Source organism: Macaca mulatta, chromosome 10 (genome assembly GCF_049350105.2).
Source record: "Macaca mulatta isolate MMU2019108-1 chromosome 10, T2T-MMU8v2.0, whole genome shotgun sequence".
Taxonomy (NCBI): domain Eukaryota; kingdom Metazoa; phylum Chordata; class Mammalia; order Primates; family Cercopithecidae; genus Macaca; species Macaca mulatta.
This window is the reverse complement of record NC_133415.1, coordinates 21,859,733-21,873,843: the sequence shown is the minus strand read 5'-3', so window position 1 is coordinate 21,873,843 and position 14,111 is coordinate 21,859,733. Positions and strand designations below refer to the sequence as shown.

At 49.9% G+C, this 14,111-nt stretch overlaps 1 protein-coding gene across 30 annotated transcripts in view; it reads left to right on the top strand.

Moving 5' to 3' along the window:
- The window catches only part of NF2 (NF2, moesin-ezrin-radixin like (MERLIN) tumor suppressor), a 100,798-nt gene that overhangs the window by 80,933 nt on the left and 5,754 nt on the right, over nucleotides 1-14,111 (top strand). For 12 of the 30 annotated variants that reach the window (XR_013398725.1, XR_013398724.1, XR_013398727.1 and 9 more), the window contains 2 exons: nucleotides 1,526-1,688; nucleotides 3,403-3,447. The exons of 4 other annotated variants lie outside the window; for them this stretch is intronic. Coding sequence is in view for 20 of the 26 variants with exons in the window: in XM_077948790.1 (XP_077804916.1) it covers nucleotides 1,526-1,688; nucleotides 3,403-3,438 (199 nt within the window). In the remaining 6 variants the exon portion in view is untranslated. 30 annotated transcript variants of the gene reach the window in all.

Here is a 14,111-nt window from a genome sequence, read left to right as displayed (position 1 = left end):
GGCCAAGATCAAGGCACGGGCAGAGGTGGAGTCTGGTGAGGGCATTCTTCCTGGTTCATAGTCAGCCCTTGTCGCTGTGTGCCCACCCAGTGGAAGGGATGAAGGGTCTCTGGAGTCTCTTTTATAAGGGCACTAATCCCATTCATGAGGCTCTACCCTCATGACTTCCCAAAGGCCCCATCTCCTGACGCCTGTGGTTTTTTTTTTTTTTTTTGAGACGGAGTCTCGCTCTGTTGCCCAAGCTGGAGTGCAGTGGTGCGATCTCAGCACACTGTAACCTCTGCCTCCTGGGTTCAAGCAATTCTCCTGCCTCAGCCTCCTGAGTAGCTGGGATTACCGGCCCATGCTACCACGCCCAGCTAACTTTTGTATTTTTAGTAGAGACAGGGTTTCACCATATTGGTCAGGCTGGTCTCAAACTTCTGACCTCATGGTCCGCCCACCTTGGCCTCCCAAAGTGCTGGGATTACAGGCATGAGCCACCACGCCCAGCTGGCAATTAGGTTTCCACATATGAATTTTGAAGACACGAACATTCAGACCATAGCACTTCTTACCCTTGCACATATTGGCAGTCTCTATACTAACCATGGCAATCCCTATGGAATGTTTTTGGTATTTGTATTGCACGGTTTTTCTGGCCATGCCTTGTAGTTGGACGCTTTGTGGGTGGTTTCCAGACTTTCACCATCATAGATGCTGTCACTCAGTGTGTCTGTTCTCAGGTGAGGGTAGGGATCTTTTCTTCCTTGCGTTGGGTGAGCTTCTGAGTGAGCTTCTGTCATCTTTAGATGAAGTCTCAGAACAAGTGGGACTGTGGATGTGGCCTATCAAAAGAGATCACGTGAAGCTGGGCGCTGTGGCTTGTGCCTGTAATCCCAGCACTTTGAGGCCAGGGGTTCAAAGCCAGCCTGGGGAGCATAGCAAGATCCTATCAAAAAAAATGAGTTTACTTGAATTACTGCTCCAAGAAGGGTTGAGACAAGGAGATTGTTCTGGGTTCCCAGGAAGCTTGTTTCATGTATTTTTTTTTTTTTTTTGGTGCAGAACGAAAAGCTGTCTGTGACAGCTAGTATTTGTAGAGCCCCCTATGAGAATTTACCAAGGACTTTTCTACTCTTTCTTTTTCTTTTTCTTCTTCTTCTTCTTCTTTTTTTTTAATAGAGGCAGGATCTCGCTATGTTTCCCAAGCTGGTCTCCAACTCCTGGGCTCAAGCAATCCTCCTGCCTCAGCCACCCAAAGTACTGGGATTACAGGTGGAGCCACCATGCCTAGCCTCCACTTTTTAAAAATTTAATCCTGACCACGGCCCTGTGATCATTATCCCAATTTTAATGATGAGGAAACATTCATAGCACTTAAGTGACCAGCCTAAGCTCCACGGCCTGTGAGTGGCCAAGTAAAGATGTGAACCTCAGGCCTCAAACCCTAGATCCTGCACCAAGCAGCTTGTGGGCCACAGAGCACCTGAGCCGTATCTCACTGTCGCCCAAGCCCTGATGCATGATACCCTCTTGCCGGCAGAGTGGAATACATGGAAAAGAGCAAGCATCTGCAGGAGCAGCTCAATGAACTCAAGACAGAAATCGAGGCCTTGAAACTGAAAGAGAGGGAGACGGCTCTGGATATTCTGCACAATGAGAACTCCGACAGGGGTGGCAGCAGCAAGCACAATACCATTAAAAAGGTACCCAGGGTCTCTTTCTTGTATTTTGCTGATCAGGACCATCATTAATGAAATATGAGGTTGGCATCTGGTTTTCTCAGTAGCCAAGTCACTAGACTGTTAGCATCTTTTGTATGTACTTAGTTGAGGAAATTTTTAAACTTATGCCAGAAAGGGAATGTAATCTGCCAGTGACTAGGAACCCATTGGCTGGATGGCAGTTGAGCTTGTGTTAAAAGCTCTGACATAATGAACTCCTGTTACACAGGGGTTTTGATTCATCATTTAGCAGTAAAGCATAAAGCCCTTTTAAGCCAAGGGGTGTTATGCCCAGGGAGCTGCCTTACTTTATGAGAAAGCAGAATGAAATGGAGGCTATTGAGAATGCACTTTCCCTCTAGTCTTGTTGTGTCTTTAAGTGGCAAGGACTATAAAACCAAACTGAATTTTTAACTTTTTTCATACTTAAAAGGAAGTGTCTAGGAGAGAACCTCTTTGTTTTGAAAGAGAAGACTTTATTATGTTGCAAATGGTTTCATATCTTTCTCTATTGGTATTTTGAGCTTTCAGCATTGTTGAGTTTCAGAAGCTAAATTTCATACTAATTATCAGCCCATTTGGGCCAAGCAGAAGGGTCCTCTCTTGCCAAATAATGCTCTGCTTAACTGATAGCCCAGGATCAGGTTAACACCTATAAAATAGGTGTTATTAAGATAAAACTGGGCTGGGCGTGGTGGCTCACGCCTGTAATCCCAGCACTTTGGGAGGCCGAGGCGGGTGGATCACGAGGTCAGGAGATCGAGACCATCCTGGCTAACACAGTGGAACTCCGCTTCTACTAAAAATACAAAAAAATTAGCCAGGCGTGGTGGCGGGTGCCTGTAGTCCCAGCTACTCGGGAGGCTGAGGCAGGAGAATGGCGTGAACCTGGGAGGTGGAGCTGGCAGTGAGCCGAGATTGTGTGACTGCACTCCAGTCTGGGAGACACAGTGAGACTGTCTCAAAAACAAACAAACAAACAAAAAGATAAAACTGTCCATTGACTTTAGGTGATACTGATGCAGTTAATTTTTTACTCTTTACCTCAGTCTTTAAAATGGGCTTCCAGTTTTACGGACTGTCTCTGTTTTTAGTGGTTAAGCTGTATCTGAAAACTCCAGGGGATCTGTTTCTACCTGCCATCGTTACTGGATACAGCAGGCAGCCCTGACTTTTACCTCTCGACTCCAGTCAGAACTGGCACTGGGTAGAGAATTCCTTTTAATAGTGCAACCTAGAAGGAAAGGCATTTCCACATTCCACATTCTTCTTTTCTCTGGCTTCTGTAATTTACCAGGCTTCCCTTCCAAAACAAAATTATTAAATAGTAAAGAGAAGTTCAAGGGAGGCCTCAGCCATTAAGGAAAGAGGTAAAACAATGACTGAGCCAGTGAGCCAGTCAGCCCTTAAATGAACTGCCTTAGACACCCCATCTCACCCCTTACCCCCAGCCTTGTCATCTGGGTCCCCGGAACAGTCTCACCATTTCCACTGCGGCTGCAATGAGCAGGGGGGCCTTCAGCCACAGAAACCTGCAGTGTGAAAGCTGGAGAGACCCCGTTCCAAGCCGTTAAAACAAACAAGATCACTCGTCACGATTTCAGGCCTATCCAAGCATTTTGCAGATAGCACTTATGGCATTGTTGATATCACAGGGTATGTTTTTGTTTTTCTTCATTTTATTTTGCTGGTTTAGCCTCAAGCCCAAGGCAGAAGACCTATCTGCATTTGAGCCCTCAAAGTAGGTTGTTCCCAGGTATTCTCTCTGTGGTGATGGCACTGCCCTCTGTGATACTAACCCGTGCATGAGCTTGCCTGTCTCTGTCCTCAGGCCACACTGAGCCCTTACGAGGGCAGGTGGTGCCTGGGTACTGGCCGCAGCATGCTTTGAGTCTAAAAGCAGGCACCCGCCCTGTGGAGCCAGACCAGCCTCCAGGGCCCCAGAAGACTGCCTCGTTCCGAAGAGCATGTCATGGGGCTGTAGGACCGGCCGTTCTTCCCATCTCGTGTCATTGTTGGGCTGGGGAAGGTTATGGCTTCTTGTCCAGTCAGGTGTGTCTATAAGTCCTTTGTCTTGGTGGCATACTCCTAGCATGGAAATGGGGTCAATCTGGGCACTTTTGAGACTGATGTCTGTAACTCGAGATCAAGACCTTTTACGCGGTGACAGCCTCTCAAGACCCGTGGTCACTCCTGGCAGCTTCTGGTCGTGGGGCGAAGGGGTTGCCTGTGCTGGCTCATTTTCCTTTAGAGCTTTCCCTTTCTGTACACAGCCCTTTTCCTTTCAAATAAAGCAAACCCAGAGCACAGGGGTCTGATTTGTGAGTCCACGGGGAGTGGACTGCCTGTTCGTCCGTGCTCAGCCGCCTCTGCTTCAGCTTCCACTCCACAGGCTGAGCAGAGATGTGGTCAGAGTGAACTCACATTGGAACAGTACAGTCATGGCACCCCGGAGAGGAGCGGTCACTGGTTGCTGAATGAATTAACTGAATGTTTGCTGCTTTTCTCCTGCAACAGTTCGTTATTATTCCAGCATGCCTAGGCAGTAGAGAGAATGTATTTTGCCCAATAATAAAATGACATCCTGCCTCTACTTCTCACCTAATCCCCAGTAGTACCCATGCCAACAAGCTCCACACCACCCGACAGCAGCGTAGGATGTGTCCATTGGAGTCTTCCCCGCAGTTTCTGCTCATAGAGTAGAATAAGCTAATTGGAACCTTCCTACCAAAAAGAGGTCTGGCATAAGATAGATCCTACTTGTGGTCGTTATCCCATCAAGAGAGGTCAGCTGTTAAAGTCCCTGATAGATCTTATTAAAAGGTACACTTGAGCCATCAGTGGTTCCAAGAATCCATGACATGAACCCTGTTTTGTATGTGACACTTTCATTTAGCGGGCTCCTGTTTCTTCAGCTTTCATACCCATGTTGGCATTGATACCCTGATACAGAACAGTCCGTGCTCTGAGCAGGGCAGTTATGGCCAGCGTTGTCATGGGCAGGCCAGCTCACAGCACCCAGAGCAGCCAGGTGGACCCACCTTGGTTTACTGAACTTTTTGTAACCACGAGGACAAGCAGAAAACCCCGCTGCATTTCACCCAGTGCTGCCAGGTGTTCCCTCCATGGGAAGGTGCTGCTCAGCCCGAATGTGATTTCTTCTTTCTTCCTTCTATAATGATGCAGAGTGCTGAAATTCTTCAGGGTCCTGATTCTGACTGTCATTTCACACTGAGCTTTTACTGCAGACAAAAGAAGTTTCATTTTTAGTTAAATTTGCACTGCTCCTAGGACATACATGGATGCATTTATTTATTCATTCATTTTAATGTCTTGATGTGAACTTGTTTTTAAAGCAGGCTGCCAGGCAGTTAATCAAACACTCGGGTTAATCAAGGGTTAATAAAAGCATGGACTTGATGTTTAATATGACAAGCGTTCTCTCAGCATCACTAGATTAAATAGTGCTGCACTACTAAATTTTGCTGCACATGAAGTTCAGTGCACGTTCCATTTTCTAGACTTTGGCAGTCCCTGTGGTCAGTGACCGGGACTGATGAGCAGCCACATGCCTGCACTAGGGTGGCTCTGGGGTGGTGCATGCTGCAGTCTGGCTGGCACAAGCCTAGCTGAAGAGAAGTGCTGCTTTAGGCTTGGATGTGGGAATACCTAGATGTCAAGGGCAGAACTCCATCTAGAATGCCTGGGGATGAGATGCAAAAGCTGGTAGTGAATGGAACAGTTTCCAGTGTCCAAAAGCTCACTAATCTGGGATCAAACCAGCCTGCATTGATATTAGTTTTATTTTGTTTTGAGACACGATCTCCCTCTGTCACCCAGGCTGGTACGTTCTTGGCTCACTGCAACCTCCACCTCCCAGGCTCAAGTGATCCTCCTGCCTCAGCCTCCCAAGTAGCTGAGACTACTAATTTTTGTATTTTTTGTAGAGATGGGGTTTCACCATGTTGCCCAGGCCGGTCTTGAACTCCTGAGCTCAACCGATCTGCCCAACTCTGCCTCCCAGAGTGCTGGGATTATAAAAGTGAGCCACCGTGCCTGGCCTCTTTTGTTTTTTTTTTTTTTTTTTTTGAGACGGAGTCTCGCTCTGTCCCCGGGCTGGAGTGCAGTGGCCGGATCTCAGCTCACTGCAAGCTCCGCCTCCCGGGTTTACGCCATTCTCCGGCCTCAGCCTCCCGAGTAGCTGGGACTACAGGCGCCCGCCACGTCGCCCGGCTAGTTTTTTGTATTTTTTAGTAGAGACGGGGTTTCACCGTGTTAGCCAGGATGGTCTCGATCTCCTGACCTAGTGATCCGCCCGTCTCGGCCTCCCAAAGTGCTGGGATTACAGGCTTGAGCCACCGCGCCCGGCCCTCTTTTGTTTTTAATGAGGTTTTTTGTTTGTTTTGTTTTGTTGAGACAGGATCTCACTCTGTCACCCACATTGGTGACAGCCTCAACCTCCTGGGCTCAAGCGATCCTCTCACCTCAGCCTCCCAAGTAGCTGGGACTACAGGCATTTGCCACTACGCTTGACTGATTTTTTAATTTTTATTTTTGTAAAGATGGGTTTCGCCATGTTGTCCAGGCTGGTCTCGAACTCCTAAGCTCAAGTGGATCTTCCCGCCACAGCCTCCCAAAATGCTGGGATTACACACATGAGCCATCTCGCCCGGCCATTGTGTTTGTCCTCGGTTTCAGTACTCTTCTGCCTCACTGAGAGGTCTCAGAGTCTGCTGTGTGATTTCAGCAGTACCCATGGGGGCTGTGTAACATTGAAGCTAATTCAAGGAGTTTGCCCTTAGGTTATGAAGGGTTACCACATTTCCTCAGGAATGCTGAGCGGCTATCCAGTCGGATTAACCGAGGTTCCTACTTCTCTGCCACTTCCTTTTTCTATAATTCTTTTTTTTTTTTTTTTTTGAGACGGAGTCTCGCTCTGTCGCCTAGGCTGGAGTGCAGTGGCACAATCTCGGCTCACTGCAAGCTCCGCCTCCCGGGTTCATGCCATTCTCCTGCCTCAGCCTCCCGAGTAGCTGGGACTACAGGCGCCCGCCCCTGCGCCCGGCTAATTTTTTCTATTTTTAGTAGAGACAGAGTTTCACCATGGTCTCGATCTCCTGACCTTGTGATCTGCCTGCCTCGGCCTCCCAAAGTGCTAGGATTACAGGTGTGAGCCACCGCGCCCGGCCTTCTATAATTCTTATGCTCGCTCGTGCGCTCTCTTTTTTTTTAATTATACTTTAAGTTCTAGGATACATGTGCACAACGTGCAGGCTTGTTACATGTGTATACATGCAGCCATAAAAAAGGATGAATTCTTACTCTCTCAAGGCACAGTGTCCTCACCTTCAAAAGGTGAATAAAAATAGTCTTTGCCCCCAGGACTGTTGTGAGGGATAAATGAGAGAATGTGCATGAAACACTCAGTGCACAGTCAGAGCTCAGTAAGGGGTTAAAACTCTGAAAAGGGAAAATCTGCTTGTGATCCTGCAGCAAAGGGCGAAGGACAGCATGTGGGCCACACCGCCAAATCTAGGTACACAGCTTGTGCTGCGCATCTTCATTCATTGTATTAATTGCTACGTGGCTGGAAGTAAAAACTTTTAAAAAGCCATAATTGGCCAGGCACAGTGGCTCACACCTATAATCCCAGCACTTTGGGAGGCCGAGGCAGGTGAATCACCTGAGGTTGGGAGTTCGAGACCATCCTGACCAACATGGAGAAACCCCATCTCTACCCAAAATACAAAATTTGCCGGGTGTGGTGGCGCATGCCTGTAAACCCAGCTACTTGGGAGGCGGAGGCAGGAGAATCGCTTGAACCTGGGAGGTGGAGGTTGCGGTGAGCCAAGATCATGCCATTGCACTCCAGCCTGGGCAACAAGAGCAAGACTCTGTCTCAAAAATAAATAAATAAATAAATAGCCATAATTAACTTCACTGGTTCCTTGTAATATTTGACTTGGGTTTGCAAGGATATATTTTTCTCCTCTTGCTAATCTTAACTTCCTATATTTCCATTTTTCCCAATTGATGATCAGTACAACTAGTTTGGCATTTGCATCTGAGTCAGAGCAGTGCTAGCGATCAGAAGCCACCCTAGGGAACCTGGAGTTGTTTCATTCTCAGTGGGAGCGACACGTGTCCTGGCATCTGAGCCTTCCAAGTGAGGGGAATGAGTCTGGCAGTCAGGCTGGGGTTGGGGGACACAGGGTGCCTTGAGCCTGACTTTTGTGCCTTCAGAGCCACAGTGCTGATGATGGGAGTGGTGGCTTGGTGTGGCATAACTGTACCACCACACCTTGAAGGTAAAATGCAGTCTTGGAATATATACATTCAGGGTCTTTCTTTCATCCTTTCTCAAAAGAGGGGTTTCAGTCTCCCGATCCTGAGCTGGTCTGAGTGTCAGCAAACAAAGTCATCACTTTTGTGCCTGTGGTCTCCCAGGGAGCACAGGATTTCCAAGGAAATTGATGGATGAGAAATCATGGGGGTGGTGGAGCTTAGAAAGCTTATTTCATTAGTAAATGGTTTGAACCGTCAAGGTCCAGCTGTGGTTTCCACTGATGGAGGAACAGGAAGAAGAGGAGCCTTGACATTTATCTCAAGCGCCAGCAGCTTCTCTTGGATCAGGAAGACATAAAAGTCCAATGTCATCTTCAATTTGTGCGGGCTCCCCTTGGAGTTGCAGAGCCGGTGAAGTGAAGTAGAACAGTTAAAAAAACACCCAGGGAAGTGATAAATCACAGAGAGAGATTGCATATGCGGGAAAGGCGTCTCCCACAATTAAAACAAGTGGCTAGAGCCTCCCTGGCGACCTCTGGTCTGCACTGCCAGCCCTGAAGATGGCTGCTAAATTACTTAAGTTTAATAGGTAGTTAATATAGCCAACCCTCCTTATGACCCCATTGGGCCGAATGGCTCTGCTTGCTCTAGGAACTGGGTGTTGTATGGGTAGAGCATCCTTGGCCTTGACATAAAAGGTAGCATACTGGCTCGCCAGCCCCGAACCTTTCCTTTCTTGTTGCTGGAGCAAGGCAGGGGTGAGAGGGGGAAGGAAAGAAAAAGGAGTGGGGAGTGGGGTGGGTAGCAAGCATTAACAGGGAGCAGTAGCAGCACCAGATGTGGGCGTAGCACACTGCGAAGAAATTGCAGAGGCCGTCCGAATTCTTCCTCTCCACTTCCTGGCTCTGTGGAAGCCCAGGGAAGGCTTTAGGAACTGTGGGCTGTTCTTAGTGCTCCTCCCGGCTGGGACACCTTGAGCTCATCCCTGAAGGCCACTCCTACCACTCTCACACACTGAGTTCCTGGTTTCTCGTAACTGTTGAGAGCTTAGTTTTCTTGCTTGTTTCTGGTAGCTCTAGATAGAAGAACTATCAGCCTCTTTTCCAAAAGTCTACAAGCCAATCCTCTTTTTGGTTAAGAGACTTTACCTGGTCAAGCAGTTATTCTTTGGGAGGTGTTGAAGAGCCTACAAACCTGCTTTGCCTGCCTAGGTATTTTACGACCATTTGGAAGTGCCTGAGGATATTACCAGGCCTTATTTGATGCAGTAAAACATCCCGTTTGGCCCCTGGGCACTAAAGATATGTTTCAGTGCAGCTCTCCTCCGCACCGGATTTGTTGCTGCAACAGTGGGAGGGAAGAGCCGGATGCAAACTCATTCTTCGAGCCCGAGGTTCTGTTCTCATGATCCTTGCCGTTCTGTTCTCATGATCCTTGCCGTGATTTCTCTTTTGATGTTGGCAATTTAAAAATGACATCAGTCTATCTGGACCTTTTTCCTAAGGCTCTTGCTCAGATCACTCAGTAGATAGCCGCCACCTGCCCAGTAAGGTGAATCAGGCCCATTAGGCCATTTGTCAGGGGAAGGAACGGAGGAGCAGCGGAGGGCCCCCCCGGCGCCACAGGGCAGCCTGCAAAGCAGGCAGACAGGTTTCCAGGCAGCTTCTGCTGCTTTGGGTCCCTCAGGGATTAATACACAAAAAAGGCCCCTTGGGTATTCAGTGGCAGATTTCTCTTGAGAGCAGATAAAGTCGCTAATACCACATTGGATTTGTTCATTGGGGTGGACTTGGCCTTTCATTCCAGCTCTGTGTAGGATAAGTGTATGGATAGTGCTCCCACTGTGCACATCACTAGATGGCATTTGGGTGCAAACTGTCCCTAGCAAGACTGCAGAAAGGCTTGATCTGGGATGTGGTGGCTCATGCCTGTAATCCCAGCACTTTGGGAGGCCGAGGCGGGCGGATCACGAGGTCAAGAGATCAAGACCATCCTGGCCAACATGGTGAAACCCCGTTTCTACTAAAAATACAAAAATTAGCTGGGCGTGGTGGCACGCGCCTGTAGTCCCAGCTACTCAGGAGGCTGAGACAGGAGAATTGCTTGAACCTGGGAGGCAGAGGTTGCAGTGAGCCGAGATCGCACCACTGCAGTACAGCCTGGCAACAGAGTGAGACTCCGTCTCAAAAAAAAGAAAAAGAAAAAGAAAATCTTGATCTGACCACTTAGTACAGCCATCCCCCTTCACTGGCCCTTCCTCTTGGCTCATTTGGAAGGGGGAAGGTTTCCCACACCCCAAACCAAAGATTCTTTTGGAATTTGCTGCTACTGGATTCAGCTGTCACCTTTCTGCTCTGACTCTGCTTTCTCCCCATGGATCCGCGTGCCAGAGGATCTGCACGTCCTTTTGTGTCTACACCCTCCCCCACTCCTTCGTTTTCAATATGTAGTAGTGGAGAGGAAGTATAACATGATTTTAGGGCTCACATTTCAATTGCACTGCATTTTTATGGGACAAGCAGAGACCCAGCACCTGGAGTTATTAGGTTAGTATCTAAAATGGGTTCAGCGCTGTGAGTCTTATTGTTTAAAATGAATGAGATGGTCCCCTCCTGCCTTCTTTTCTCCTCCCTTGGGATGAGTGGATTGAGGCAAGGCCCCCAGAGACGAGCTGAAGGAATCCTGGTGCTCTGATTAGTTTTGTTCCCCAGCTTAATTGTACAGCTTCCTTTCTCTCACCACTGATAGCCGAAGTGGCTCTGTGTCTCCCCCCACCTTCCTTTGCTTTAGGAACAAGATGATCACAATGCAGCCTTGTGAATCAATTTTCTCTCTGTGCTGATGAAAGTGTAATTCATTCTTAATCAAGCAGGCTTGCTGCTGCAGGCTCCGTGCCGGAATACATTTAGTTACCCTCCCATCACTTTGGGAAACGATCCCCCAAAAGGACTTTTAGAGGAGAGCTGGAAGGAGAGTTGGCTGTGCGCCTCGTACTGTGGTTTTCCAGCAGGGGGCACTCTCAGGAACGATGCTGGCGGAGGTTTTGTAGCTGGAAGCCTTCTGCTGCTGGCAGGGCAGCAGGGGAATGTTTGTCCCAGGTGCCTTCCAGGCTTGCTTTCTCCAGACCCTGGGGCCATTTCTCAGGAGTACCTTAATGGGCCACCCAAAATCCTCAGGTAGCAGTGAGGAGGAACAGTTGAAGATGCAGATTGCATGCCTGGGTTAGAGAGTGCCAGCCGGGTACCAGGTTCTTTTAGCCAGCCTCCTCTGTCGTTTTAAGTAGACAGATGTGTCTCCTGAATCTGAACTTGTTTAGAGCGGGTGAATGTGCCTGTTTTTGTCACACCACACACAATTTGGGGAGTGTAAGGAGGCCCAGCTCTGCCAGAATGGAACTCTCCTAAGTTCTCCCCTGCCCTCTCGCAGCCTGCTGGCTGTCACAAACAGCTGGCAGTTTTATGGACAAGTGGGCAGGGGGAAAGGGACTCTGCCAGGGCTGAGGGGCTGAGTCTCGATGTTGGGCAGGAAGGAAAAGCCAGGCGCCAACAAGTGGATCAGAGTGGGGATGTGAAGATGAACAGTCAGATAGCAATAAAGCCTCAGAGATCCGCCCCAGAGAAAGAAAAGGAAGTTCGTCTCCTCAGAATGGAATTGGATTAGTGACAGACTTGAGCAGCCGGTTCAGTCTAGAGAGAACTTAATTCCTCCTGTGTTATTCACACGGCTAATTCTAATCAGATGTGAAGAGACAGCTGGAGGAGAGCAGCGGGTCAGCCCATGCCTGGTGCGGAGGCTTCATGTTCTTGTAGGCATCTTCAGGGAACTGGCAGGAGTGCTTTGGGTTGGAGATTCTGAGCAGGGCCCTTGGGTTTATAGCCTGCCCAGGGAGCAGGGCCCTGCTGCGGGACTCCCATGGTTGGACCTCGTCTAGATTCAGTGAGAGTTCTGAAGGACAGTGCATGGCAGATGTCACTGGTCACATTCACCAGAGCTTGGCCCACTTGTCTTCAGAAGGATTCAAAGGCAGTTGACCAGACTTGGCAGGTCCCAGACTGGTGCAGCCACTGTCTTGGAGACCCTGGTTGTACACCCTGAGGTGCTTCTGCTTTGTTACTTGCTGAAATTTGGAGACCTCTTCTCTCTGGATAACCTTCAAGATACTCATTGTGCATGCGAGGAATTCCCCGCCCTCGTGGGGGACTCCACTCTCCAGGCAGGCAAGGATGGGCGAGGGGTGGGCTGTTGCTGGACTGCCAAAGGGAGCATGGGCATTTTTGTTTGGAATTCAGGGTGGGGATGGGACTCATCAGAGTGGCTTCAGTGCTCAACTCACAGTGCATCATAGGGCAAGGTGAAGGCCTTCGTGGGAGGCCTCTTCTGGCTCTAGCAAGCAGGTGTTGCTGGGCAGTGTAGAGGGACCCAGGCCGGTTGCTGAGCAGGAAGATGTACCTAACACTGGTGGGCCCGCACACCTTAGGGTATGAGAGCATTGCAGGGGAACCAGGAAACTTGTTCGCTGGTTTTCATGTGTTTAAAAAGAAGACTCGGAGGCAGAGTTTATTTTACGAAGGGCTAGCTTTTTGCCATTTCTTCTGAGCTTTTGCCTTTTCCTTTATGAATACTTCCTGCCTGTGGGTGTACTGTAAATGTGACAGCCAGTGAGCTTTCTAGAAGCAGCATATGGTGAAAGATCCACAGGTGAAGAGCCTGCCCACTGGAGGGGCGAGACAGTGCCCAGGCAGGGCGTGCAGGTGGCAGAGCTGTTTGTGTGCCCGGCAGGGAGGCTTCCCAAGCTCTCTGTAGAAAAACTCCTGCCTGAGGGCAAATGGCTCCCCTGAGCCTCTACCTGCAGGAAAGAAAGCCAAGGGCTCTCCTCGTCTCACTGCCTGCCTTCCTTACCTGCTTGGAGGAGGGCATCCTGGTGTCTGAGATAAAGGATACTGCCGAGGTGGAAGCAGAGCCATGGGGGTGGCTGGGAGGGCCACTCCAGCAGGAGGGAGGAGCACTGTGCAGTAAATTCTGACTCCGGGGTTCCTGTGGGGACTGAAACCCATAGTAACTGCACAGTGAGGGTAAAGGGTGGGGTGGCAGCAGCCAGGTCTGTCTGAGGAGCAAGCAGCAGTGGCCAAAGGCTCCCAGGGCCCTCGGGCAGCAGCCCTTGCTGACCAGTGCAGCCAGGTCATGGCTGCCTCCAGCTGGTGGGTCTGCCTTTCCCTCTGACCACTTCAGTGCCTTCTGGAAGACTGCAGCTCTCTGTCCTGCCCAGTGGCTGTGGTGCCTTCCTACTTCTGTGTGCGCAGACTGATGTCCCTCTCTACCTTTACTTGTGGCTGAGGCGAGGCTCCTGCTCTTGCAAAATAAGAGGTGGGGCTGAGGTGCTGCAGTGCAGCTGGGGTGGGGCTCAGGAAGCAGCCCACCCACCCGAGAGCACGCTGCATCCTAATAAGCACATGCTTGAGTCACTGGAATCTGGTGCTGCTGGCACTGCCAGAACCCTCCCCTGGCACCTCGAGGGGACAGCCAGCATGCTTCTCTGGTGGAGGATCCAGGAATTCTTGGAGCCAACATTGCACAAATGGGCAGGAGCCTCTCAAGTCCCCCACAACCTGGGCTCCCTGCCTGGGGAAGTGGCCAGGCTTCATGGGGCATCACTTGGCCCGCCTGGTAGGCGTGGAGGCCAGTGCCATACATGACCTTGCTGTTGCCTGCACCCCTTCTTAACGAGCATCCTGCTCCCCGCTGGAAGGAGAGGAGCCAGGGCTGGGGAGGGGAGAAGCGTGATGCTGCTATTAGCAATAACAGCTGTCGAATTCCCACCATGCGCCAGGCGCAGTGCTGAGCACATCACACACGGTTCCCAATTCCTCTGCCTGTCACCCCATGAGGAAGGGGCTGCCGTCACGCCCGATTCACAGTGAGGAACTGAGGCCAGAGGGGAGCAAATGACCTGCCCAGGGCCACACAGCTGGTCAGTGGCCCAGGCGGCTGACTGTGCCTGTGTCTGACTCAAAGTGGCTGTTCTTTTCAGAAACCTGAGCGGAGACACTGGGCTCACATGCTTTCATTTAAACCCTCTCCCATTTTTGCCCCAGTAGTTATCTGGCAGCTAAAGCTCTTCCT